The sequence below is a fragment of the Toxotes jaculatrix genome, chromosome 17 (assembly GCF_017976425.1).
Source record: "Toxotes jaculatrix isolate fToxJac2 chromosome 17, fToxJac2.pri, whole genome shotgun sequence".
Lineage (NCBI taxonomy): Eukaryota > Metazoa > Chordata > Actinopteri > Toxotidae > Toxotes > Toxotes jaculatrix.
Window position 1 is genome coordinate 16670839 of NC_054410.1, and position 26815 is coordinate 16697653.

General features: G+C 40.0%; 3 protein-coding genes across 4 annotated transcripts; 1 reads left to right on the forward strand and 2 right to left on the reverse strand.

Moving 5' to 3' along the window:
• Positions 1-469: 469 nt before the first annotated feature.
• tmem54a (transmembrane protein 54a) lies at positions 470-5039 on the forward strand. Its single transcript, XM_041060817.1, has 6 exons — positions 470-626; positions 2008-2204; positions 2502-2561; positions 2913-3107; positions 3220-3357; positions 4635-5039. Exons 1-6 carry the CDS (start codon positions 614-616, stop codon positions 4764-4766), a joined length of 735 nt encoding a protein of 244 aa, XP_040916751.1. The 5' UTR covers positions 470-613; the 3' UTR covers positions 4767-5039.
• Positions 5040-5551: 512 nt separating this feature from the next.
• LOC121197275 (probable histone deacetylase 1-B) lies at positions 5552-9927 on the reverse strand. 2 transcript variants are annotated; one of them, XM_041060815.1, is made up of 14 exons: positions 9799-9927; positions 8938-9050; positions 8741-8858; positions 8562-8636; positions 8289-8427; positions 8039-8180; positions 7862-7954; positions 7659-7767; positions 7392-7532; positions 7041-7149; positions 6648-6778; positions 6388-6540; positions 6172-6223; positions 5552-6084 (listed from the first exon to the last, which is right to left on the reverse strand). In XM_041060815.1, the coding sequence occupies exons 1-14, from the start codon at positions 9848-9850 to the stop codon at positions 6057-6059; spliced, it is 1455 nt and encodes a 484-aa protein (XP_040916749.1). In that variant the 5' UTR covers positions 9851-9927; the 3' UTR covers positions 5552-6056. The 2 variants fall into 2 exon arrangements, with proteins under 2 accessions (XP_040916749.1, XP_040916748.1); XM_041060814.1 differs by having other exon boundaries at positions 6370-6540.
• A 600-nt stretch (positions 9928-10527) lies between these two features.
• On the reverse strand, positions 10528-25190 carry lck (LCK proto-oncogene, Src family tyrosine kinase). The gene is made up of 13 exons (XM_041060258.1): positions 25004-25190; positions 23056-23168; positions 22399-22459; positions 21070-21160; positions 19792-19890; positions 19542-19645; positions 18409-18558; positions 18162-18314; positions 16376-16555; positions 14176-14252; positions 11580-11733; positions 11318-11449; positions 10528-11175 (listed from the first exon to the last, which is right to left on the reverse strand). Exons 2-13 carry the CDS (start codon positions 23161-23163, stop codon positions 10973-10975), a joined length of 1512 nt encoding a protein of 503 aa, XP_040916192.1. The 5' UTR covers positions 23164-23168; positions 25004-25190; the 3' UTR covers positions 10528-10972.
• Between the last annotated feature and the right edge of the window lie 1625 nt (positions 25191-26815).

The window sequence follows — 26815 nt, forward strand, 5'->3', positions numbered from 1 at the left end:
TATGATGGTGAGCATAAACTAAGTTATAAAGCAGCTCCAATCGCCACCCTCTTTCATCATCTAAACAGAAATTAGACTTACTGAGCAGCAGGGACATAGGCCTATATAGTAAACAGCATTTGTGTACTAACATCTATGTTAAGGAATCTGTAGGCCTGAAGGCAGGTAGGGGGGAAGAGTCTTAATGAGGCTCACATATACACATACATAAATCACCATGAGTTCCTTAATCACTGTCAGTGGTGATAAAGATGGATAATTCTTGGAAAACAAATGAGACAAAGAATAATCAAGAATATAGAATAATGTCCTGCAGTAAACAAACAAGTAATCCTAAACTCGGACAGACAATAAATCGATTTTAAAAATGTGAAATCATACGGGTCCCATTTGATTAGGGATTTGTTTTGGTGAACCCTTTGCGTCATGTGACGTTTCTAAAGGTATTGGGGCGGAGCTTCCGCACAGGTGGGTGGCGGTTGTCGTCTGTCTGCAGGTGAGCAGCAGTACAGGAAGACGTGGATCAACCGGCAACCGAGTGTCTAGAAGCTGCCAGAAATGACTTCAATACAACTTTTATGCTAATGTGATCTGAGAGGACATAAAATCCACCATGGTACACTTAGGTAAGTTAACTTATATGTTTTTTTTAGGCAGAATACATGGGTATGTTGCGTGACTAAGTTTTTAGGCGTGGTCTGCGCAGTGGTAAACGGAGCACGGAGGAGATGAGACATCCACCAAAATTTTTCGGCTACATTTTTATCTGCGTTTGACTGATGGAACTCGGTGTATTGTCGTTGCGTGTATGTGCGTGGCTTTTCTTTTTATATCAGTGAAAACCTATCCAACTGAGTTATTTAGCCTTACATAGGTTTAGTATTTTATTAAGAGTTTCACCTGAATAAAAATGAAGCTTTTAGGGTAGCCATTGCTTAGGACTCATGGTTACGGGCTGCTTAAGGGTCAGTTATAAGTCCATGCTATAGTATGAGACCCATACTATACATCCTATCATTATTATCAACCTGAATAAAGTCAAAAGTGTCAAACATCAACAATCAGAATGGAAGAGAGATGCTGACCTTTTGTAACAATCAGAAAATGTAATATATCAGGATATAAGAGATACTGAGTTTGATGTTTATACATTCACTACATAAATATGTAAATAATACAAGTATAATCTCACAGGGTTTTTGTTAGAGTCTGCTCACCACTGTGACAATACGTGACAACGTGTGCGAACAATATTATGACCAAAAACACAGCAAGTATTTCTACCAACCTGTATGAATGAATGAGACAGGGCCATGAGCCAGTATCTGTCTCCACCTGACCCCTCAGGCCAGGTAAACGTGGTGGTGAATGTTTGAACACCCCACCCAAAAGCTTTGTCCTGTTTGATTCAAGAGGGGGCTCACGTGGGCTTTAAGGGCGGGAGCTTCACCTTTCCTCTTCCTCCGAGGAGGGAACGACACAACACAACACAACACACACAACACAACACAACACAACACAACACAACACAACACAATCCCCCTCAGACCCCATCTCTCAGCTGTCACCATAGCTGCAGCATTTTGCTGCACGCAGTGGATGAGATCTTCAGCCGCCTCTGCAGGGGTCGGGGATAATTGTGGTAACTGTCTTGTTCTCAAGTGTTAGCTACGGTGTGCTAACCGCTGGCCCGCTTCCTTTTTGCTGCGCTGAAACCACAACGCTGCAGCGAAGTCAGCTCTCACACGTCTCACAAGTTGTCAGTGTAGTGCACAGACAGTCACAGCTTGTGCTGTATTTCAGATCACATGTAATAAACTGATGTGTGTACTGTAATGTCATCTTGTTTTGTATATTATTTCCTGTCAGCAACACATACGGATACACACAGCTGGTATTTACATACTCCAATATGGGATTAGAGTCACAGGCTTCACTCTGACGACACAGACTGTTGTTTATCATAAAGATTATGGGGTAAAAATAACATGTTTCTGCTTCCTTTAGGAGTATGCTGTGCCAGCCTCAAGGACAACAAAGTTCTGATGAAGATGGGGCTGGGGCTGGTGCTGGTGGGCCATGTCAACTTTCTGCTTGGAGCACTGGTGCACGGCGCTGTGCTCAGGCACATCAACGTGCACGCTCTGGCCCGCGCCAAGGTCTTCGCCATCTCTAATGTCATTGCCATTGCGGCAGGCTTGGTGGTAAGTGTTAGGATAAATGCATAAAGCGCTTACAAGCAACTTGATATTTACTTTGAATATAGTTATTAAAGCTATCAGCAGATAGTGCTTTAAAATAGTTTTTGCCTCACCAAACTGGAACTGTCATATCTGATAATAAAGCAGCTTATACCTGTGAACTGTGTCTGTATGTAAATCTTTAATCCTTAAATAGAGCTATTTTCAGTTGTAAGTTGCTATTTTGAGTGTTGTATCATCAGCAGTGAATGATCTGTCTTTTTTTTTTTAAGTGAACATGTAATATCCTGTGTCTCTTAGGGAATTATTGGTGGAATAACGGCCATTGTCCTGTCCAAAAACAAGAAAAACAGGATCCTGGTAAGTAACAATTCCTCTCTTCTTCTCTCTTGCACTCTGCACTCACATCTGTCATTTTCTGGCTCCTGTTAGAACTTGCCCTTTGTTTTACACAGAGTGCATGGTGTGTGATATGGAAGATCTGTTTAAACAGATACAACTGCATACATGCAAATAGAAAATTCATTCAAATGTTGGATGTGTTTTCTCAGAATGTGGATCCAGCTGTGATTTCTTCCTACTTCCCTCTTACATCTACTTGACAAAGAGAGGCTTGTTATCCTTTAATGGGAAAAAAGTATTTCACAAACTCGATAAACTGTTTTATTTTAACCTAAACACAAATATCTTGTTATCATGTTGTCTTTGCAGCAGTGGGTCCTGTTGGTCTTCGGCTTCCTAGGTGGTCTCTTGGCAGTCGCCTCCACCTTGGGCTTGTCAGTGTCTATGGTAAAAGCCATTCTTGGTAAAGGGCAGGGCCTGCTAACACACTGCAAGTACAATGATAGTGATGTCGGCTCTTCCAGCATCACATACGAATGCCCCTTTGACCCCACCCGTGTCTATGTAAGTTGAATGCAAATATTTAACAACTGGCCATTTCGACATTGACTTGAAGTTTATTTATTAGAGTTATGTGCTGTGGTGTTTTTTTTTTTTTTTTTTTTTCGCTGACCAGGCGACCACAGTCATCCTGTGGGTGCCTCTCATCTTGATGTCTGTGGTGGAAATAGTGTTCTCCTTCCGCTGCTTCGCTGCCTGCACCACATTCCTCTACCTCTGTCCGTGCAGGAGGAGGCCAGTCCAGGCTAAGAAGGTGAGCCACCATCAGATCACTGGCAGTGTTAGGATTAGCTAGACCTGCAGTATTTGTCACAGGCAGTGTGTGTGTGTGTTTGTAGTGTGCAAGATCATGAATTGCTATGATATGTTGCCTGTGTTACATTATATTAACAAATTTCAGTCAGGCATTTGCTTTATTGAATATGAAAAATGTGTTTTGGATAAATGTGAACAGGGGAGTGATAAATGAGGTTTTTCAAAGAGGCAAAAAAATTAACTTGAATTTGTAAAACTATATAAAACATGAACAACTATTTTGACATTTCAGAAAAATCGCAAAAGGAAAATGCAATGCCTTAAAAAGCCTTTATCAACGCTGCACTGGAAACTTCACTTAAATAGCGGCAATAAAAAACATTAGTTAAAGCCACAATTTTAGCAGTGAACTGATTTGTCTTCATTCGATCCACAAATAGCAATGTGACACTGAATTTAATACAGACAATTGGAAGCCAGTGGTCCAGACCTGCTGATAAGGCGAACATGAACAGGACAGTGTGGTAACTGTGTCCCTCATCTCATGCTGTCTCGGTGCATGATCACATGGTTTGAGCTTGAAAGTGAAATTAAAGTAGTAAAATGGAAGAACACAAATCATGAGCAGTGGCTCAGTTTGTTCACCATCATTTATCAACCCTGGTCCTCACAAATACAGATAAAATCTAATATGTGGATTGAATGTTATGTATCACCAACACTGCAATAACATTAAAACTGCCATTTAAAATAAAAAACTCAGTTTACATTACATGGCAGTCTGGGAAACAGATTACATTGTTATCTGGACTGATATGTATTAATGGCACCAACTGTTGTCCAGCCCACCCTCATTCATGTAAACAGCCATTTAACATGTTAACATATTTTATAATGTTTTCAAATTATAATTTAAAGTTTGCAAACACTTTGCATGTGTTGTTGTTTATGACTCAGGTCTGTATTTCAGCCCGTCACTTATTCAGAAGGTTAGCTCATGTTTTAAGAGTATACATTTCTTCTCTTGTCTAAACTGTCAAGAGTATTATGGGATAAAAACCGCCCCTGGATATCATTAGCCAGACAAGTTGTGACAGGTTTTTACTTACAAAAGCCTCAAGATATAGGAAGGTTACACAGAGCACTGCTGTGTCTGTGGGAAAAAGAAACAAGGAAAAAGAAACAAAAACAAATGCGTGTTGTACATTTGTTCATGCAGAGGTCATGAATGTGAGTTAGCCTCTCTGTGACATTCTGGTTCATGTACTGTTTCAGGTGCGCATCCAAAGAAGCATTGAAACCCCAACACCAGCACAAGATCGAGAGATGGACGTTGAAGCTGAGCCCGCAGAGCGGGATGAGCTGCTGGACTGCGACACTGCAGTGGAGCAGAGTGACTGGCTCTGAACCAGGTAAACCTGATGAGATAGGCTGCACACTGCTGGGCTCAACCGGGTAAAACACGTCATTTGTTAAGTTGTTACACTGTGTGTGTCTGTTACACATTGAATGTCTGAAGAAGACATTTGTGGGACTTCAGTCAGCAAAAGAAACGTTTTATTTCCCACTACATGAAAAAGAGATTTGTTTTTGTTTATATGATACAATACTGCTGTCGGTCTGTTTTGAAATGGTTTTGTTTGCATTGATATTGTCATGAAAATATAGTGTTGTCTTCTATGTCTCGACTTTAACATGATTTTTATCACCAAACATTTCAAACAGAACAAAGAACAATTTATAAATAATATTATTCAGAAAAACTCAGTGTAGATAACTTTTTTTATGGCAGTTTTTATTGGTGTTTAAAATGTGGTCAACACACGCACAGGGTCTGTCAGATTTAAGTGACATTTGCAAGCACTCTTGTGGAACAGTTTTGCTCATGTTTTCAGAATACAAATATATACAACAAATGAATGAATTCTGGCACACTGAGTACTATACAGTATATGAGACGTTCAAGTCCAAATTTCAGTGGAATCTAAGCCTGACACCAGACCCAAACATTTTCAACGTTGTGAGTCATTTAACAGAGAAAATGTCAATGTGTTAATAAAGGACACGTCCAATCATAACCTAAGATAATAAAAAGTTATTGACTTACATTGTGACATGTAAGAGGTATTTGGGTTTAGACAACCCTCTTACCCGTTCTTAGTGGCCTTAGCAGGCAAGAGCAGAGACACAAATGGATTTCAGAAAAGGATCTATTGTACAGACATGCTTCAACTACATATTCAAAAGGCACAGGACTAAAGTGGGACTGACAGACAAAACAGAGTAGCCAAAATACCTATGATTTAAATAAATTAAATCAATCCGATATATAAAAGCATACATGTACTAAACCATTTTTACAGAGCTGCTTCACAAGGGGAAGGCAAGTGTCACTGCTTTAAAAAGGTTCAGGACAAAAAGAAAAAAAAATGAGAAAGCATACAAAAACAGTACTCAGAAACACTCAGTTTGACTTCAGTCCATAAACGGCAAAGCTGGAAAGTTGTCCTAGAAAAACTTTAGATCCTCGTCCCACTTTGAGGGAGCGGGATCTCTCATTACAAAGGTATAGTATAGTCCTTCATGGATTTCCATGGCAGGAGTCTGGAAAGATGATTAATCCAAAAAAAAAAAAAAAAGAAATCTTGCTTGATCTGTTCTGATCAGATGCGCTGGCATCGCTGGGTGCTGAGGACCTCAAGGTGTCTTGGATTCCTCTTTTGGCCTAAAGGACCCAGAGAAAATGGTTAACACTCCAAATCAGCCGCTTGCTGGAAAACATGGTCAATAAGTCTGTGGAGTGTTTTCTCACTTTGATGTGTCCATTTTCTCCTCCTCTGGCACTTTCTCTTCTTCTTTCACTTCTATAAAAAACACAAAAAAAACAAATTCATAGCATCATAATAATACATCAAAACAAATGTGAGTTTGTGTGCTAATAAGGTTTCTTTATTTAAATTTAAAAAAGATGTGGGATGAGATGACAATGGGAAAAAAAATGAATAGATACCTTTTGTTTCCTCCTCACCTTTCTTCTCCTTTTCTTCTCCCTCTTTCTCTGCTTCGGTTTTGGCTCGCTTGGCTTTCTTGAAGCTGGCTGTGTTCCTGCGGCCTCCTTCACCTTCATCCTCTGAGTCAGAGAACTCCTCCTCACATGCTATCCTCTTGTCATGAGCACGGACTGTACAGTATCAAAGGACAGGGTTAAATCAAAACATGACACTGTACTGTTCTGGAGTGCGGACTGCTGGGTAGTGGAGGAAAATGATAATCGCAGGGGGTTATTACTGGAGATGCGTTTGTTGGGGTCATCTTCCTCCTCATCTCCACTGTCCTCCTGCACAGCGTCCTCAGGGATGGCCTGCATCTGGACACCCGGGGCGTGAGGCAGCATACGCAAGTTCTCAAACAAACGCTGCCTGAGAACAGAAAGCAGGTTGAACATACAGACCACAGACAAAATCAAAATCTGAGACTTGAAGCTCTACCTATGATGTGGCCGAGATCTCAGCTTTTCAATGGCAATACAAGAAACATGAAAGCTGCTGTATTGGCTGCTGAAACTGGTGAATCATTAATCAGAGTGATGCTGTGTAATATGCATTATGCGGTTTGACATTTTGTTATTCATATTCAGAGAGAAAAAAAAAAAGAATCTGAAAGGCCGTTTGAGGGACTTACTTGATCTTCTCCAGGTAGTCGTTGGTGTTCTGGTTGGTCATGTTGGAGGGGCTGATGTGCAGCTTGAAGTCTGGCCCAAAGTACTCAAAGTAGTCATTGTATGGGAGCTCTGTGGAAGTGAAAGGACTTTTTAAAGCTCAATACATTTTTTTTTTAAATTAATGTTATCCCTTTTTTTTAGAGGCATTTACAAATATTTCAAGCCAGGCTCCTTTTTTATATCTATGACAAGAATACCTGAAGAGTCTGCTGCTTAGCAGCTTAGTCGCAGTGTTAAACGTAAGGTTCATATTTTATTACTTGTAAAGGTAAATCAATTATATTCAGTGCAACATGGGCATAAGGAGTCACCATTAGGGATGCAGGAATCAAGGGCTACAGCAGTTTCGTATGTCCAGCAGCGTGCCACGTTGCGGATGGTGTAGCCTCCCCCACCCAGCATTAATAGCGGCAGATTGAAGCTCTTCATGTACTCCACACACTTGGCATGGCCTGAGCACACATCATGGAAGACAGTAATTAAAAACTGTGAGAGAATGCCTTTGTTGTTCTGTTAAACTTTTCCCAAGACAGTTACAGACCTGAGCTATGATTGGAACATCATGAGGAATGACTTACCTTTAATGGTGAGGTTAAAGCAGCCGAGCCTGTCTCCTGACAAAGAATCAGCTCCACACTGCAGAACCACAGCGCTGGGCTGGTACATCTCCATCACCTTGGCCATGATCTACACAAACAACATCCACTTTCAAATGTATCTGACCATTAAGGGAGATTTCAACTACCAAAATATGACAGTAAACAAAGCATTCTTTACTCACAGGTTTGAATATGGCTTCATATGACTCATCATCAATCCCATCCCTCAGTGGATAATTCACAGCGTAGTATTTACCCTTCCCAGCACCGATGTCCTGCAGAAAACAAGTCAAATGTCATTACAACTGTGACAATATGGCTTTGATCTACCCCAAAAAAAAAAAACCCTCAAGGCTTACCCTCAGATCGCCTGTGCCAGGGAAGTACTCTCCATACTTGTGGAAGGAAACTGTCATAACACGGTCTGTAGTGTAGAAGGCCTCCTCCACACCGTCCCCATGATGGATGTCAATATCTATGTACAGTACTCTCTGGTGGTACCTGGAAAGAGGGGAAAGATCCTTGATGTTCAGCTACTTTTGGTCCACAAGGATTCTCATTTGACCAACCATGTAAAGTACTATGTAGAGTACCATGTAGAGTACTTACTTCAGTAATTCCAGAATAGCCAGTACAATGTCGTTGACATAGCAAAACCCAGAGGCCTCCGACTTCTTGGCGTGATGCAGGCCCCCAGCCCAGTTGATCGCAATGTCCGTCTGCTGTTTGTTCAACTTCACGGCACCGGCTGGACCACAGTGAGGAGGCAAGAATTAAGAGCCTGCTTATACTAAACTTAACAGATTGCTGGGGCAGTGATGGCATGCTTACTGTCCAACACAGCATGTTTATCTGAGCAGTATTTAAAGAGAAACGACTTACCAACAGAGCCCCCTGCTGAGAGCTGGCAGAACTCAAATAAACCATCAAACACTGGACAGTCCTCCCCCACATTGACTGCAAGGCAACAGCACAGGATTAAGCACAGCATTGCTGCTCATGTAAAGTTTACACAGTTTGATAAATTTTATCTGCACGGTCAGCCTCTGAGGCAAACTTACATCTCTGCATTTGTTTGCTGTACTCGGACATGTTGTCTGGCCGGATTGAACGCAGGAATTTGATGTAATCATCGCTGTGATACTTAGTCATCTCCTCTCCGCTGGCTTTGTGAGGACGCTGAAACACAGAGGGCAAATGAGTTCCCGAGACACACTGCAAAAACAACAAGTCCAGTGAACTGACGAAGCAAACGTACATATATCTCCATCTTTCTGTAGAGGCCATAGTTGAGCAACAGGTTGTGTGTCATGCGGATTCGGTGGGGTTTCATGGGGTGCCCCTGACCATAGTAATAATTTCCAACATCACCTAAAAGGAAAAAACAAAACACACCGTGTAGAATTACTGGTTTATTTTACATTGAAAACATGAACAAATACAAACATGGAAACATGCATCACTCTTTCACAACATGCGTCTGGACAAAAGAAGTCCATGCACTGAGAGGGTAAGTGAAGGAATTAAACAACGCTATAATGTCTGTTCTGATGCTGCACCCGGACTCTCTCGCTCTTCCAGCCAAAGTACTGACACCAAAAAACGCTTCTGCGAAACTCTACAAACTACCCAGGTACACTTTCAGGTTGGAGATTCGTTAACTAACACATAGAGATTAATGAGCGAAACATTATTTTCCGCCGAACTACCTGGCGTTTGAAGGTAGCAACACGAGCCAGTTTAACGTTAGCTTAGTGTTGACGTTAATTGCGGCGACAATGAAGTACTCACATCCCCATTGTTAGCTCGCTAGCTAGTAACGTTAAATAATCAAGTTAAAGTACTAAGGTCTGGAAGATAAACGCTTAAATAGTACTTTTAAAGGAAAATGGCGCATTTAGAGAAACCGACCAAGTATTATTAGAGTGTAAATACAGTGTGTGGACTCAGCAGCCGTGTGTCGGACTGATGAGAGCCGCCTGAGACTCAAGCTAGCACGGTTAGCTAACGTGCCAGGTTAGCAAGAGGTGAAATAAACAGCAAGCTTTGTTGGCGCAGAGTGGCGGATTTCACTGCTGAGTGCGTCGGCTGTCAAAGGTATGGGTGCACGACTACTCACCATCATAGTAGTAGCAAACTTTTTTCTTTGTTCCTTGGGAAGTAAGCGCCATTTTAGTCTTTTTGGCTGGTTTACACCACTCACACCGCAAGAGACAACAGCGACAGGAGGCGGATAGTTTTGTATCACGTCCAGTCAATGGGATGCAATGCTATCTGCTCTCAACAGGGGGCGACACACTCTGTTCAGCCCGGTCTATGGCCCCAACCTACAGTCTGTGGCCCCAACCTGTGCACGGTTGCGGGGTGTGTTCCAGTTAACACTGTTAAAATCAATTACTGTCACAATCCAGCAGTTTTACGGCCTGCTCAGGAGTGATGAGATGAGTTTTTACACACCCCTGTCGACCCCCTATAGATGCCACAGATTAAAAACGCCATTACAAGTAAGGGTCCAGCATTCAAAATGTATAAATCAACATCAAAATTTAATGAAAGAAGTTTTCATTATGCAGCAGGATGGTTCCTGTACGTTATTATATTTGATATCTTTGGATTATTCTAACTAATGCATTAATGTTTAAGCAGCATTTGAATAATGCAACAGCTGGTCAAGTAAGAGTTAATTTTTCCTACTTTATGTACTACTTGGTTGTTTAATCTAGGACAATGCATCACATCTAATAAGTTCATATGTTTTAAATATCTTACAGTTATTAAATAACATCAGCAATAAACAAACAAAACTTCATGAAACAAAACACTAAGAAAAAACTCTGGCTGATGGTGATTCATTTTAAGTGGTGTGGGTCCTGAGTTTATTGAAACAACATGCATTCACTGTGAGTAAAACAGTTTGAAAACATTTATTAAACTGCAGAGGTAAAACACGGCAGAAGGCGTTTGACAGTATTTACATCTTAATATCGAGCACCATGTTTATTCAAGCAGCATGGTGATCACTCCCCTCTTTGTTGTTGGCTCTTCAGTGATCCAGCTGTCACCAGAATTTCAGGTTCACAGTCCAGATGTAATTGTGTCAAATCTAAGAGATCGCTTCACAATAAGTTTGATTCAGAAACAAAGTACTCCTATTTGGAAAATTTCAGTTTGTACTATATCATTACATAGGTATGTACTCTTCAGCAAACAAAACAAAATCCAGCATCCACCTTCACAAGCTTCAACTTTAGTTTGAGTATATTTATTGTATGTCTGTATGTCTTTCTGCTCCATCAGGGCTGTTCCTGGTACTGCCTCTCTGTGGAAGTGATGAAATCCCCCAGGACGCTCCTCAGGTAGTCGAAAGTGGGCCTTTCCTCTGCGTTTTCCTTCCAGCACTCCCCCATGATGTTATAAAGCCCGTCTGGACAGTTTTCTGGCTTTGGCATTCTGTAGCCCCGCTCCAAGTTCTGGATTACCTCCGGGTTGGACATACCTGCACAACAGGTAAAATGTAGCAGAGTGGGCATTGGATATGGTGTTTTCAGCAATTATAATCTGTGCTACACATGTAATTTGGTGATTTTATAAAATGATTAGGTTGTGTACTATAATGAGCACAGTGAATTAGTATTTACCAGGGTAAGGTATGCGCCCATATGTCACTATTTCTGTGAGCAGGATCCCAAAGGACCACACATCTGATTTTATAGAGAAGGTGCCATAGTTAATGGCTTCTGGGGCAGTCCACTTGATGGGGAACTTTGCACCTATGAACACAGGAAAAAACAGATTGTTATCATTCTTCAGATTTTGATTTTGTGATTCGATTTAGACTCTTCTAAGGCTGAAAAGAACATGTTATATAAGTGATCTTCCATCTCTGCAAGGTTTTGTTACCCTCTCTGGCTGTGTATTCGTTGTCCTCAATGAGTCTTGCAAGTCCAAAGTCGGCAATCTTACAGATGAGTTCTTGAGACACGAGAATATTGGCAGCTCGCAGGTCTCGATGAATGTAATTTTTCTGCTCAATAAAGGCCATGCCATCAGCCACCTGCAGGGGACAGCATATTGTCAGACAAGCCAACAACGAAGCATGAAATGCATGGCTGTGAGGGATCTGTGTGTATTAGGATTGTGTAATATTTGTGTGTGTTGGACAGTTGAACAGAACGAGTCAAAAAGCAGGGAGTTTACCACTTCCCCAGGTCAGTTCCTTATACCCTTTTACCAGTGTACTCTGCCTACTTACTCCACCCAGGTACACAGCTGTGCCTACTCTATTTCCTGATACTAAAAACCCGCTGTCCTTACTTTACTGCAGAGTGGCTGATTATTCCAGTGACTCTGTCTATGAGTCAATCAAATACTACAAGAGTCATTTCCGCATAAGTTGACCTCAGTAGGAAACTACACCTAATATACAGTTTCTAAGTCAAGAAAATTCTGCTGATTTCTGCAGAATTCACCACCCACAGTTAGAAGGCATTTTTGTAATTTGTGTGACTGTATCTGTGTTTAAATATGTAACCATCAGTGCTTTGCTGTGTCGGTAGCGTAGTAGCAGTGTGTTTTAGATGTGAGAATCTATCACATAGGTGTGATTGGTCCTGAGGGTCTTGTCAGAAACCTGAGATGTACACATGTCTGTGTTTTTCCACAAACTTCTACTGTCGTCATGACTTCCCACTCAGACACCTCATAATCTCTATACCAGATTTATCACTATACCACATTAATTTGATTGTGGTATCAATCAATATAAAACTTGAAAAGGTTGTTTTGGCTTTATCAAATTAGGTATCTTCTTTGCTCTCCTATTGGCAAAATCTTATTCCATACATGTACATATTTTTTAAGCATGAGACATAAGACATAAGAATGTGGACAGTTTCCAGTATTGCAGCAAAGAAAGATCATTAATCACTTAATCACAACATGCCATCAGTGCATGACGACTGGCTTGAAAGCATCTTTCTGTAAAATATGTTCACCACAAAGCTCTGTAGAAACTCTACCTCTGTGCACCAAGCATGAAGGCGTTGGAGAACTTGCCTACTCCGAATGAAGAATTTTTTGTCTTGTTAGACTTAGTTAAAAGTTCCTTTAAGTCTGTCTTCCTGTGGTTGCGTTTTCCATTCCCACACCCACAAAACCCAGAAGTCAAAGTTCCTTCACTGACACGTAACATTTCAAGAAGTAGACATCGGCCTGATTTGTAATTCTTTGTGTCATAATAGTCATAAAAGTAAACCTGCTATTAAAAAAATAAAATTGCTATATGAAAGTAATGTAGTTTAAAACATTCAAAAATGAACTAAAATTATCAACAAAATGTGAAAAATAACATTTTTTTTCAAAATAACAATATTGATGTTATGTGATGTCTGTGTATTGTGTTGCAGAGATTTCTACTGAAGTTAGCAATCCGAGCCCATCCAGTCTTGTAATACCACTTTGTACTTACATATAGCACTTTAAAGAAAAATTTTGTTATTTTGGGAAATATTCTATTTGCTTTGTTAAAGCTAGTATTTGGTCAGCCTAGCTTAGCCTATCAACACCTCTAGATTCTTGTTTTTTTAATAGGAACCAACCAAAAGGAAGTGTAAATACACCAAGCCGTGGTTTTTCACAAGAGTTAAGTAGCCACGAGCAGTGACTTTATGGAGTCTTTGCCAGGCAACCAACAGAGACTCTGCTGAGTTTAAAACAAATGATTAAACAAACCAGACACAATTAGCTCATAATTAGATAGCTATAGAGGTGCAGATTATGTTACCTTCTGGGCCAGGCTAGTTGTTTCCCCCATTTCCGGTCTTTGTGTTAAGCTATTCTAACTGCCTGCTAGCTGTAGATTCATCGTAAGAGTACAGATATTCACTACCACCACTTTAACTTGCAGTCTGCATCAAACCATATGTTCAAACATTTGGCTTTATTAATCAAATGTGTCATTTGTGAGTGGTAAAATGGTATCTTCCATAGAGATGACACTACACAATAATTACCACTTTGGCGGAGGTGTCACAGAGATTCTTACTGTATGTTCAGAGAAACTGAGCGGAAAATCTCCATCATACAGTGCGTTTCAGGTTTTGTTTCCATTGCTGGATTTTGAGTTTAGCTGAGTTGGAACGTTTGTGAAAAGATAAAAAGTGTAGTATGACAAAAATATAATAATAAATAAAATAGATAAATAAATGTAGGTGAATTTCTCATTTATTTGGGCTGTTTCATAGGAACACAATTTTATTTCTGCTGGAGTGTCTAGAATGACATAAATAATAATGCGCACACCTACACACACAGCCCTATTGCTATTAGAGGTGCTCAGTGTAAGCCTAATTTCAACAGTGGCCAGTTTCCTGTCTATGAGGACCATGGTGAGAGAATGAGAAGTGAAAGAATAAATGAAAGGCTGTCTGGTAAATGCAGTGAAAGTAGTGCAGAGATAAGAGGAGAAAGACATTTATTGTAAAAAGAGATGTCTTGCCTGAGATGCCATGTCTATCAGCATGTTTATGGGCAAACTGCTTCCCTCCGTTGTTTTTAGGTAATCCACTAGGCTCCCTGCAAGAAATCACATCCAAATGATATCTTCAGAAACACATTGATTCATGTTTTTATTAACATGCTTCTACTAACTGTCTGAACAGTTTGAATGTGTCCCATAGATCATGTCAGCCTCTAGCAGTCACTGAAAGATAATATTAATTGGGAAATCGTGTTTTGTTCAGATAACTCACGGCATTTTCCTTTTTCAAAAACATCATGATTCCCCCTGGACATAAATAGACTGAGTTGGATCAGAATAGCAGTTCAAATCAAGGAACATAACACGGTGAGGAAGTGCACAAAGCATCAGTCAAACTGATGCATAGTTTCTGACAGTGGACTTTGTGTGGAGTTTGATTATGATGGAACAATACCTCTGCAGACCAGCCAACCAAGGCAAACCAAAGGAAATACTTTAAGAGGAATGACTGTGCCAGGAAAGAAGAGGTATTCGCTCCTCTGCTTAAGTCCGGAACACTGCTTTTGAAGTCTGGGAGCCAGAGGAACGCTCTTTGTCAAGGTCACAAAGGGAAGCTGGGATGACACGCCTGTTATTTTCCATCTTTGTTGTCTTTGATAAAAAAAAAAGGGACAAACTGAAAAGATGGGAACTCCGAGCCATCCTTTCTCTTGACAACAGAGGCAACAACTGTGTCCCGTCCACACGTGGATGCCAGACAAAGAAGCAGCCTCATGTAGGACCACTGCTGTTGGTTTACAGGCCACTCATACAAGACCATACAAAGGAACTCCATTCACTTCAGCTGTAAGACTGTTGTTGTGTTTGTGACAACATCTCTCTATGCATTTTGTCATTGTTCCTCCCAGAGAAAAAGAATTACAAAGACTTTTGAGGTTAAAGTGAAACAGATACTGGATCACTTTCATGAGACACCCCCATTTGGGTGTAATAAATCTTAATATGGAAAGTTGTTTGCAGCTGTTACCGTAACACTGTTTTATTACTTGTGTTTGCAATTTGCAGTAATTTCACATGTACTTTGTTGCGTAAGAAGAGGGGGGAAAAAAACAGTAGCAAGATACTGAACAAACTGCCATTGTCAAAGTTTTTTTTATTGGTGCAGCAGCTACAACAGTGAAACCAGTGACTGGTTTAATGTTGTGGCTGTGTGTAAATACACACACACACATATATAGATATATATGTGTGTCCACCCAGCCACAATATTGTGACTGATTGGTGTAATGTTCCAACACTTGTTTACATGTGTCTGTGCATGTGCGTAATTCAAACTCTGGAAAGTAGCCAGGTCTCATCAGGGGTTTCTGTGAACAATAACACGGCAAATCACCCTCTCCTGTTTTAACACCCCTCATCTCAGACTGGCCAGGAGAGACTTCCCCTCAGTGAGTAAACACCAGTAAACTGTCTGGAAGGGCACGGAAAAGAAGTGAAAGTTCACGTGTGCTTTTGAACATTTCAGCACAGAGCAGCAAATACAGCAGGGTTATGAGGAGAAGCTGAAAATAGCCTATCAGAAGCCAGGCCACTTCAGCAGAGCAGAATGCTTTGAGAGGCACCGCTCATGAGTGGAGCTCCCTTATTTGGGTTTGCTCACACGGCTGCATTCAAGTCCAATCACAGGTGATGATTGTACTTTATAGTTCCAGTAATGTGCAATTTCTATCACATTGTAGATCAAACACAAATAAACAGCAAGGCAGCTGTGGTTGTGTGATCAACAGACATTCAGCTAAGTCATCAGAGCCACTGGAGTGAAGAGTACATGTGAAAACACTATGACTCATGAAAAGGGTAAAACGCATGGGGCAGTCCAGTCTTTTGTTCAAGCATGTTCTCTCACCCAGAGTCCGATAACAGATCAACATGTTTGATCCTGAAAGTCTATAACGCACACTTTCTTTGTCTTTTGCTCCAGGCGCAGAACTCACCATGACGACACAGTCTTTGGTGTTCAGGGTAACAGGGCAGGAGATGAAGGAAATGATTGTTTCAGACAGGCTTAGACATATTTTCATTGACTAAACTGAACTGATCTGAAAGTAGCTGGTATGATTACAGATGGATTTCTTTTTTTTTTTTTTTAAATCTTCAAATGAGCTTTCATTTCATGGAAATACCCTGGGGTCAGTTTTTCCTTTGGTTTTTGACCTACCATTTTCCATGTACTCCGTGACAATATAGATTGGCTCCTGGGTAACCACAGCAAAGAGGCGGACAAGGCGAGGATGTTGCAAGTTCTTCATCATGTTAGCCTCTGCCAGGAAGGCTTCCACCGACATTGTGCCCATCTTCAGATTCTTAATTGCCACTTTCCTGTCATTGTTGTAGACACCTATAAACACACATTTAAACATCAATGGGTTTCTCAAAGTCATTGATCAAAACAAGTCCAAGTCTAGAGCCACAACAGCAGCTCCGTGAGACTGTACTCAGCATGTTGATATTAGCTAAATATCAACATGCTGATGTTTAGCAGGTATGTTTATTTTAGTTTAGCATGTTAGCATGCCAGTACTTGCTAATTAGCACCAAACACAAGGAATCACAACCTCATGGTAGCACTAGAAAAAGTCAGGGGATCTCCAGAGTCAGTAGGATTCACCTTCTGGAGACCTTGAATGTCAATATTTTATGACAACCCATCCAGTTATGGTAAACAGATCAAATCGTATTACCTCCCATAGGGCTATGATATATGATTCTAAATTGTGTTTATTGTACAAGTAAATTCAGACAGCTTTCACTTCAGATTGTAAGGGTCACGCAAAGGCTTTGTCACGCAAACAAGTTGTCATTCCAGCTTTGGCTCACTAATGCTCCCATATATCATGCCAAGTAAACCCACAGCCAACCAGTTTAATCTTCCGTCAGAGCACAGTGAGCGTCTCACACCGTGCATGAAGTGCAGCAATGCTGGGAACAAAAATTCACTGTTCAAAGCATTTCTCCATCTTTCTTATCTGCAATGGAAATCTCCTCACAATAAAGGATGGTTATCACATTTTTCATGTCAAATAATGTGAATAAACATTTCATAGCGAATGACAGCCACTCCCATTATTCAAGTATGTCCTTGAACCAATGTTTGGATGAGGATAGAGAAACAAACACTGTGCCCAGACTACATGCGAGAAGATACTGTAAATAGAAAGTGGCTGTGAAATGAGGACAAATTCCATGGTTGGCAATGTTTAGCTCTTATACAGTGGTTTGTTTGGGATGTTGAATGTGCTGGCAAATGAGGATGGAAAATAGAGAGAAAAGCACCCCTCCATTTGAATAATAATGGGGTTGTGACAAAGATTATTTCAACTGTTGCCCTTGTGATCAAAACATTTTGCCTTCTTGTTTAGCCTAATACTCGCAATCACAATAGACATTCATGCTGTTCAGTGACAGTTTCTCTGAACAATTAGCTCATTGAAAAGGTAGATTCATGTAGTGTGAGTGATATTGTTTAAGAGGATTAACACCACACATTTTCTTCATTTAACCAGGTCAAACAAGCCTACAAGTAAGACTGTACTGAGGAAACTGTTTTGCATACATTGCAGAAAAGCCCTGTCTAAAGGCTCTCTGTAGGACTCACAGTCAAACCCACAACTGATTAAGCAACTGGGCTTTGTACATGTGATATATCTGTGCAAAATGGTGCAAAACACCTTTGTGCAGAATCTTAAGATAACACTTTATATATATATATATATATATATATATATATATATATATATATATATATATATATTCACATATTCTTTTCTGAAAGCTGTCACCAGGTTTTCCACCTCTTAATCCCCCTCTTTCATCTTTCCTGTTACTCACCCTTTCCTGTTACTTATATATATATATATATATATATATATATATGTACTTTTTTCTGAAAGCTGTCACCAGGTTTCACCTCTTAATCCCCCTCTTTCATCTTTCCTGTTACTCACCCATCCAGACTTCTCCAAACTGTCCTGCTCCAAGCCTGCGCTCCAGCTTCAGGGACTCGCGGGGAATCTCCCATTCATCCTGCCACCAGGGCTTCTGTGGTGCCCTTGACTGACATGGCTTCACCAGCCTTGTGCACAATCCATCTGTTTCGCCTGGATGACGGAGAGAGGAGACAGGTTTAAAATGATTCATACTCTGCGCAGTATTTTGTCAATCTTCATTTATTCCTCAAGAGGCTGAACGCACGTGAGTGATGCTGGACAAGCTCCTTCAGTGAGTTAAAGGATATCTTGGCTGAGATATAGAAGCCTCCATTGTCCATGTTTCGGATCTTGTAGTGCTTGACTTCGTCACCTGTGTTGTGGTCCAAGTCCCTGACTGATAAGGCATATGACCCTAGAACAAAGAGGAAGCATAATCTGCTGTGAAGGAGCATGCAGATTTCACTGATAGATGACAGCTGAGATTAATTGAGGAAACAAAATAAGATAAAATGTCAAAGCAATATTGATAATGCAGCATGAAAAAAAATATTAATTATGTCACTTCTGCTGTTATTCTTGGTCTTACTTTGATTTGAGGGATAATCATGCCCAGTTTTCTGGGACCTTTGGGCCATCAGATGTAAACAGGAAGTGTATTGTTGTCATGGAGTCAGTTAACTGTGGGCTAACTGAGCCCCATACTTTTAGCCAATATTTGTTTACATTGTGGCAAACTGGCACCATTTAAAGTATGCAGAATTTGCTATTTTCCGTTCATGTTAGTAGTGTCAGTGGATTACTCTTAGCATTGTTTTTTTCTGTGATTTCTAAGTGGATTTAATGGACATTTATTTGTAATGGACATCGGTGATAATGAAATCCTTGGGAAGCATTAGTCACACTGAATCTGCCATGCCTGAGTTATGACAGGGGAGGTACACTTCTGATTTTGCAATACTGATTAATGTCACATATATGGTAGGGTAAGCATCCCGCCTTTCATGCTGCATTTTCAAGACACAGCGGGATGATGTAAATGTACATGAAAAAATGTCTTCCACCATTTTCATTCGTGGCAGTAAAGCAATACTGAAATCAAATAGATAAAGCAAGTTGGGAGACAGAAAGGAGGTTTGTGGGAAATCAGTATTTTAGAAACACTGCCAGTAATAACAAGACGAAAGGATTCAGAGGATACCAGTCATGTTGAGCATGATCACACTTGTGTGGTTATTATACCCATGTATCACAGTAATGTTGACAGTTAAAGTGCCACATGTAGCACCTTTAAGCAAATGCAACTGCTGAGAAACCATCTTTTGAAACCCACTTTGATTATGTGCAGACTGTATAGAATTTCAAGTCAGTGGTATGATGACTAAAAGATAAGTTCACCTGGGGTTGTCTCGCTCTCTCGAATCAGGAAGGAGCCTTGCGTATTCCCAGGAGCAAGGAGGAGCCTCATGGCTTCGTTTCTAGAAATGTTCTTGAAGAACCACCTGCAGCACAAACGCACACCATGCTTCACACTCTGAGTTAACCACTTCCCTTTCCCCAGGGACACAATATGCATCATATGAGATAGTGTTGCGGCTGTGTGACATGGCATTGAGAGCAGTATCATTATGTTTCCTGTATGACGTACGGTTCAGTCTCCACTGTGGTCATAGCAACAAAGTTGAATGGGATGAAGCCCTGCTGGCCTGTGGTGAGAGACTCTGCCATATACCACTCTGAATCGTCCCTGGATGTCAAAAGAGACAACAACAATACCATGAGTGAGTTACAGGCCTGTGATGCCTCATAGCAGTCTAGACTGTTTTGTGATGAATGGGTACACCATCAGAAAGCAGTTTCAAATTAACCCCCACAGGCATAAGGGGATCTTTGCAGCATAAATGATCACTGCATGAAATGAACCGCATCACACTTAGCAAGCGGGTAGGTGTCTAATCTTACATGTCAGCAGAGGAGACAGGAGAGACTGCTGAGAAAAGAGACATGCTCACTACTGACTTTTAATCTTCACCGCATTGTAAACAACTTGTTAAACCTTTGAAGTTTATCAGAGGACTGGTTGAAATAGTTAAAATTGAAACCAATAATATTTTCATATCAGTGTATGCCAGGGCCGTAGCAAGGATTTTAGAAACATGAGTCCTGATTTCCTCTGGAAAACCCTGTTCCGCTAAGAAGTTGTTGTTGTTATTGTTAGTTGTTGTTTGTACAAAGAATACAAAATTTCTTTCACAATACACTAATACATTTACTTCTTTTGTCCCAAAACTTTCAAAATGTGCTTAGTAAAAATGTTATAATTAGCTTTAAAAAATGTGTAGTATATGCATAATGAATTTAAACTCTTCTTTTTGTCATTATAAACCCCTCCCAATTTCAAGAAATAATACTAAGGACACGACCTCTGTGCCATTTCAGTTCTCAAAAAAATAAAAGCCCTACGGGTAAGCCCGATATTTACCTATATTTTTTTTTTTCAGTTTAATACACGTTTCCTGTCTTTACAATGTTTCTGCTCCCAAACCCAATTTTTGGTATTTTTTGCCTTTACTCAAGTGTCAACAGTAGAGAGAGACAGGAAACACTGGGTGAGCGCAAGCGGGACTGACATGAATCAAAAGTCTCCGCTCGGAAAATTAAACTCGACGGGATGTTGTGAATACATAATATGCACCGTAGATTAGGCCAATGTGACGACCCAGGTTTATTTTTGGAGCTGTGAATAATGGTTAGCATAGCTTCTAAAAATGCCCAGGGATTGCTTTGCGGCATACACTATGGTCCAGCACAATTAAATGGTGTTTGAGCTGCCGTGGTGGTGAGAGGATAGTCATTGAATTGTTGTCTGGGGCTGAAATATTATATAATTTTACCAGGCTTTACTATGTGTCCAATAGCAGCTTACTTGTTGATGATCTTGAGTTTGTCTCCCTTCTCAAAGCCCAGGTCACCATCATGGGCGGGTTTATAGCTGTATACAGCAACCACAAGGTTGTCTGCAAGAGGAATATTGTAGGTTTTAGTTAAAGTAAGACATAGACAAAATATATAGAGGACATTTTTAACCATGAATGTTGAATTGCAAGGCAGGTTTCTGTTGTGTTCTGGGTGTATGAATTCTTTTGATATTGTCTTTTTTGAGAAATGGCTGTCTTGATGGCAATGGTGAAGGAAGAGAGTGGACATCGTTGCCCAGTCCCTAGTGCAGTATTAATTTTTTTGTGATGATAGCCAAGCACATATGGAACTATGAAGAATTCTCGCTTACAATGATTTGCTTCTTTTCTTCAAAACAGAAATACAATTCTGCAAGAACAGGAAGACGATACGGGGCGAGGGGAGGGGTGTGAAGCCCGAGAACCCACACTAGACATAAGTTTGAAGTGTGTTTTTTCTGCTTATTGGTGAACAGTTACACAATTTATGTTTTGTCCAAAAAAAGAAAGAAAAGAAAATGAGGAGCGGAAAGAATTCAATTACACACAATGAGTAGCCAGTGCCCGTGTTTATACTGCCAAAGAGAATATGTGTCCCAGATGATCTCCACAGCAAACATAAGACCCCGTAAACACTGGGACCAGTGTACTTAAGTAGCCGACAGGTTATCAGATACTGCCTAAGTATTTTAGACTCACCGTTATAATTTTCATGTAAGCAAAACGGTAACGGGAAAATAGAAAATGTGAGGAAAATATGAAGTAGATAAATGAACAGATTAATTAGGATGGTTTAATGTCTACTAAGACTGAGAAAATAAGGAAAGTAAGGAGCTGAATAAAAATGAACATTTTATACTCAAATTCACTTGGAAGTAAAGTAAAAGGTAAAGAAAAAAAATTCATAATTGTAAACAGTCTTACCTTATGTGTTTAATCATATTCATCATTTTACTTTTACGGTCTGTCTGAAACTCTTTAGCTCATTAAACTAAGAGTGTATTTGATATTTCACAATACTTTTGTACTTTACTAATATTACTTCTGTCTACAATGTGATGTTTATCTGTAAACATATAGGACTTGTCTTGAATAACTGTCCACACTGAAAGAAGAATTCCTCCTTTGTTGATCATCCTGAGGTTTCTCCCTTTCCTCTTCATTTAGAGGTTTTTTGTGGAGTTTCCCTGATACCAATCAAACTGGTATTCGGACTCTTGGGCTACATAATTAAAACAGAATTAATTTGACCTGACTTGTCATATTACATTTTACTGACGTGTACTGTATTGTCTTACCTGGCAAAGGTGATGTAGGAGGTGAATGTTGTGATGGGTAAGGGATCAGCTGTTCTGTGTACTGGCGACAGGAAAACAAGATTAAACTTGTGTTCAGTTTTTCAAAGAACAATAGAAGATTTATGCGGTAATACAAGAGACTGCTACATGTAACATTCACAGTAAAAACCAACTAGCGCAGAACTCAACGGTAAATCTCGTCAGCAGTTTTGCTTCTTTTTTCCCCACAGACAAGCTGTCTTGATGTACTGTGACACATACAGGTGGTTTTCTCCTTTATTTCTAATCTAACAAGACATCTACATCACAGAGAGGAAGCAAACAACATTGAGGGAATAATTACACATGCCAATTAATTACACACACAAAAGACAACTTCCCTCACAGTTATGTAAGTTAAAAAACTGGACTTACACATACAACAGCAGATTGTGTTTTATAATTTTCTTGGGTGAGGGTCTGAGGTCAAGGTCTGCTCATGTGTTTGTCTTCTAAGTGGTCATTCACATTCAACCCCACAAAAACCCAAACCCATTCATGCCAAGCCACACACACACAAACACTCATGCAGTGTAATGTACAGTGCATTGACATGTATACATTTGTGTAGAAATAATAACATACACTACGTACTGCACATACAAGACATACACTTACTGGATTGCATGACTGGGGAGGTATGGGACAGTTGCAGTGTTCGCAGATTTCATCCAAGTTCTCAATCCAGTCATTGTCTGAGTAGTCTGAACTGCAGTTACATCCCATGTTTTCTGCAATTTAAAGGTTCAGGATATTTGTATATAGGCATCAGATAAAAAGCAAAGTATTCATAACATAATAATGACTGTTTTTTTAATGGCAAAAATTCTCTAATGAAAGGATTTTCTTTTTGGCTAGCATTCTAGGTAGCCATTACCAGTCCAAGACAGTTTTAAAATATCATCACATTTTAAATTACACACATCGAATTCAGTTAAAAAAAAAAAAAAGTGTAAAAAAAAGTTTCAAGACTTCTTTCATGGCTTCATTTTAAGATTTGGAAGTGGAGAACAATAACAGGAGACGCAAAATGTTTTTGTTTCCGAAAACTGCTTCAATCGGATGTGAAGGAAGGCGTCTCCTCAAAATGGAGGCTCAGTGGTGAATCATTTTCTAAAGTAAGAGCCAAACATCTTTTACAGCTTTAACACAGTGACACTCTTTAAACACTGTGTAAACATGTGCGCAACAGTCAAATACAATCACATAATCACATCATAAAATTTTGACAACAACTAAAGTTTCTACTGCTTTCAGTTGCTCAAATCACAGGCCCGTACATGTTCTAATTCTGATTGAGACTTGAATAGTGGGCTCTATAAAACTGTACAAATCCTAATCTTGTATAATCCAACGTCTGCACGTGTGCTGTATTGTAGTGCACTGCACAAACTGGCTTTCTCAAGCTCACTTGGCTCCCATTGGACCACTCATGGAACAAGGTCAGTGGGCTAATCACAGCAGCCGTCTGTACCAAAGGCTCAGAGCCGTGAGAAAAATCTGGAGAGGCCTGACCTGGCAATAACAACCCACCACTGTACTGAGACCCCAAGACATGAATCACAGGAGAATCACAGAGTTATGAAGAAGTCTTTCCTTTTTTTTGAATTATCAACACTCCTACGCCTACTGGTCCGTACACAGGGAGTCATACAAACAAAGTCAGCATTTTCCACTGAGGGGCTACCCTCTTCTTTTTATGAACTGCAGCTGAAGATCTTTCCAAACAAATCTTGTTGATTGTTTTTGTTTGCAAAGTATTACGAGTATGAAGATGGTATTTGTGGTCTAAAAGAAAGACCTAAGACATTTGACTTAATGGCACTTAATTCACTAAAGCTTGTGAGCTGATAAATTACCTAATTTCAAAAGCCACTGTGAGCCCCTTAAACTAAGAGCAACATCCCTACACAGAAAAAAAATGACGTTTTGTCTGAATTTGCTTATTGTCGCATCAAAATCACAGTGAGTTTTGCTCTTCGCATTCAAATTTGTATTTGTACTTCACACCCATCTGCCCTTACCCACATTATCTCTCGTATTTATACATGTTTATGTAACAGATATGAATTTACAAACACACAAGTGCCTGAATCTTCCATTTCTTTCTAATAATAGAAGTATAAATGGGATTAATAAGATACAGGGTATATATTTATTGTAATGAGAAAGTATACTATTGTTTTTATGGGGTCACGTCTTCTTCTCTTTGGAGTTTTATTAGCATTGACGATAACACGACCAGTATCTGAGTATGTGTTGTTACAAGCCTTTATATTAAAGCACATGACGCAAATGAAGACAAAGAACGACTTTAAGCCACATTGCCATTATTTCTGGGTGTGGATGTTCTTCCTCTTCAGACGTCAGTTTTCAAAGTACAAAATATTTCATGCAGAAGTCAAAAGACCAAAACAATCTTACAGATTTATGGAGGATATTTACTATAACACACATTATAATGACAAGGAAATTAATGTTTGGCCAACTAACTGTGTTACAGTTACTTCTGTCTCTGAATTCTTTGCTTTTGTAATTCTGAAGGAATCATAAGTTTGACGCTCACCTCTTGAAATACGAAATGCCTCTTCAACGTCCAGCAATGTCAGATTTCAGGTGCCGCCATAGAGATATCCTTTTTTTTTTTATTAATTAGTTATTTTTTAAAATGGCTATTTGGCAGTAAGGGAGTTTTTAACCAGTGGAGCATGGGTGTGAAGATGTCATCATCCGCTTCTCTTATTATAACTAACTCACTGCTTAGGAGCACTGATGTGGTATTTGTGCACGCACACACACACACTTACGCAAACACACAGGAGTGGAGGAGAGCGACCCAGAGTTTCCTGTCGTTGAAAGGTTGAGGGTTGTTCTGCATGTTTCTAACAGGTGCTTGTCATGCAGCTGTGTCTGAGCAAAAGGGGAACGTTAAAGGCTCCATGATAAAGGGGTCAGGGCAGCACCTTTCCCAGAGTAGGAGCCACAATGTAAACTTTCCAATACAGTTAAGAAAGGAGGCTATGGTAGGCTGCAAGACAGTGGTGAGGTTATATTTATATGTTGCTTATGTGTACGACATCTGTGAACCTGTGACCTTTAAGGTGAGGAACACCGTCAATGTAAGCCTGAGGTGGTGGTCCAGGGTTATTCAAAAGATCTTACGGTGCAAAATGGAGCGTTTGACAAGACAGGGGATTTCAGATAGCGCGAAACTGATCTTGGAAGAATTAGTATTAATTATAATTGGTCATATTTACAGTAGTACCACACAAAACACCAATAGGGCAGTCTGGGACAGTTGTGATTCTTGTGTGGTAGTTTCAGGCCTGTTTTGTTGTGTCAGTGCAACAAAACAAGAAAGGCTATTTTTGTCACTCCGACCTGTGGTTTGTGTCTGTGGCCAGTGAACCAATTAAAAAAAAACTCCATGTTTTTTATTAAATAGTCAAATATTAAAAAAAAAAAAAAAAAAAAAAAGAAACTAAGAAAAGACTAAGTCACAAATATCTCACTTATAGTGGCAAGTTTTTTTTTTTGATAGTGGGGGGCAGCCCATGAAATAACAAGTATCTCAGATTACTGTCACACTGTAAGCCTGAACTGTCTCCTTTTCTACCACTGAGACAACTCTGGCTGAGGACCACATCTCTTCTCTTGTGGTGTACGACTGCTGCTATAGAGCATGCACTGGCAGGAAGTCAGTCCAAACATTGCAGGAAGTGCACAGAAATGTGCTTAGAAGACTGCCACAGAATAGATTAGGTCTCACTTGCAATGAAACCACTTGAGTTCACTCTTTTTGTGTTAAGGTAGAATGCAATTCTGTAAGGATGGAGGAAGTACTTGCAGTTTTTGACATTTAGAAGGTGGTCTGTTGCAGAGCCTGTTACAGAGCTGACTTCGTTAAGACAACTAGAAAATAAGAAGGTACATATCAGACACGTTAAGATACGTCATGAAATAATATCTTGGATCAGCTGGCACACTCCTGAAAGAGCCTCACTGTCTTTGGAGATCAGCTTTGTGACAGACCCCATGAGGGTGTAAGGGTATTCCAGTTTTCCTCTCGACCACAGCTGGCATGACTTCCAAATGTGGCTGGAAATCACATTCTGTTACGCAATCAAATTGAGATGCTATCAACATGCAGAAAGTTTTCCAACCCTCCTACCTCCCGCTTCGAGATGCAGGTGCTGGCCTCTTTCATGTTAGCAAGTGTGGCTCTTGTTTGCTGCTAATGCTTACTCATGTACACTTAAACACAGTCCTTAACAAATTCAAATATCAGGCAGTTTTAGGTTTTAGTTTCAGAGTAGACCGATAGATGTATATGTTTCATTTACACTCTAGTATCAGCTTCTGCTCGTATGAAGACACG

Excerpts from the sequence above, each read along its gene's own strand:
- tmem54a (XM_041060817.1), top strand. Across the intron at positions 2,205-2,501 it reads CCATTGCGGCAGGCTTGGTG|GGAATTATTGGTGGAATAAC; the intron begins GTAAGTGTTAGG and ends TGTGTCTCTTAG. Across the intron at positions 3,358-4,634 it reads GGCCAGTCCAGGCTAAGAAG|GTGCGCATCCAAAGAAGCAT; the intron begins GTGAGCCACCAT and ends GTACTGTTTCAG.
- LOC121197275 (XM_041060814.1), bottom strand. The coding sequence starts at position 9,850 with ATGGCGCTTACTTCCCAAGGAACAAAGAAAAAAGTTTGCTACTACTAT. Across the intron at positions 8,428-8,561 it reads CTCAGCAGGGGGCTCTGTTG|CCGGTGCCGTGAAGTTGAAC; the intron begins GTAAGTCGTTTC and ends ACTGTGGTCCAG. Across the intron at positions 7,768-7,861 it reads ATGAAGCCATATTCAAACCT|ATCATGGCCAAGGTGATGGA; the intron begins GTGAGTAAAGAA and ends TTGTTTGTGTAG.
- lck (XM_041060258.1), bottom strand. The coding sequence starts at position 23,163 with ATGGGATGTAACTGCAGTTCAGACTACTCAGACAATGACTGGATTGAG. Across the intron at positions 14,253-16,375 it reads CACGGAGTACATGGAAAATG|GGAGCCTAGTGGATTACCTA; the intron begins GTAGGTCAAAAA and ends GATTTCTTGCAG. Across the intron at positions 11,734-14,175 it reads TGATAGACATGGCATCTCAG|GTGGCTGATGGCATGGCCTT; the intron begins GCAAGACATCTC and ends TGTCCCCTGCAG.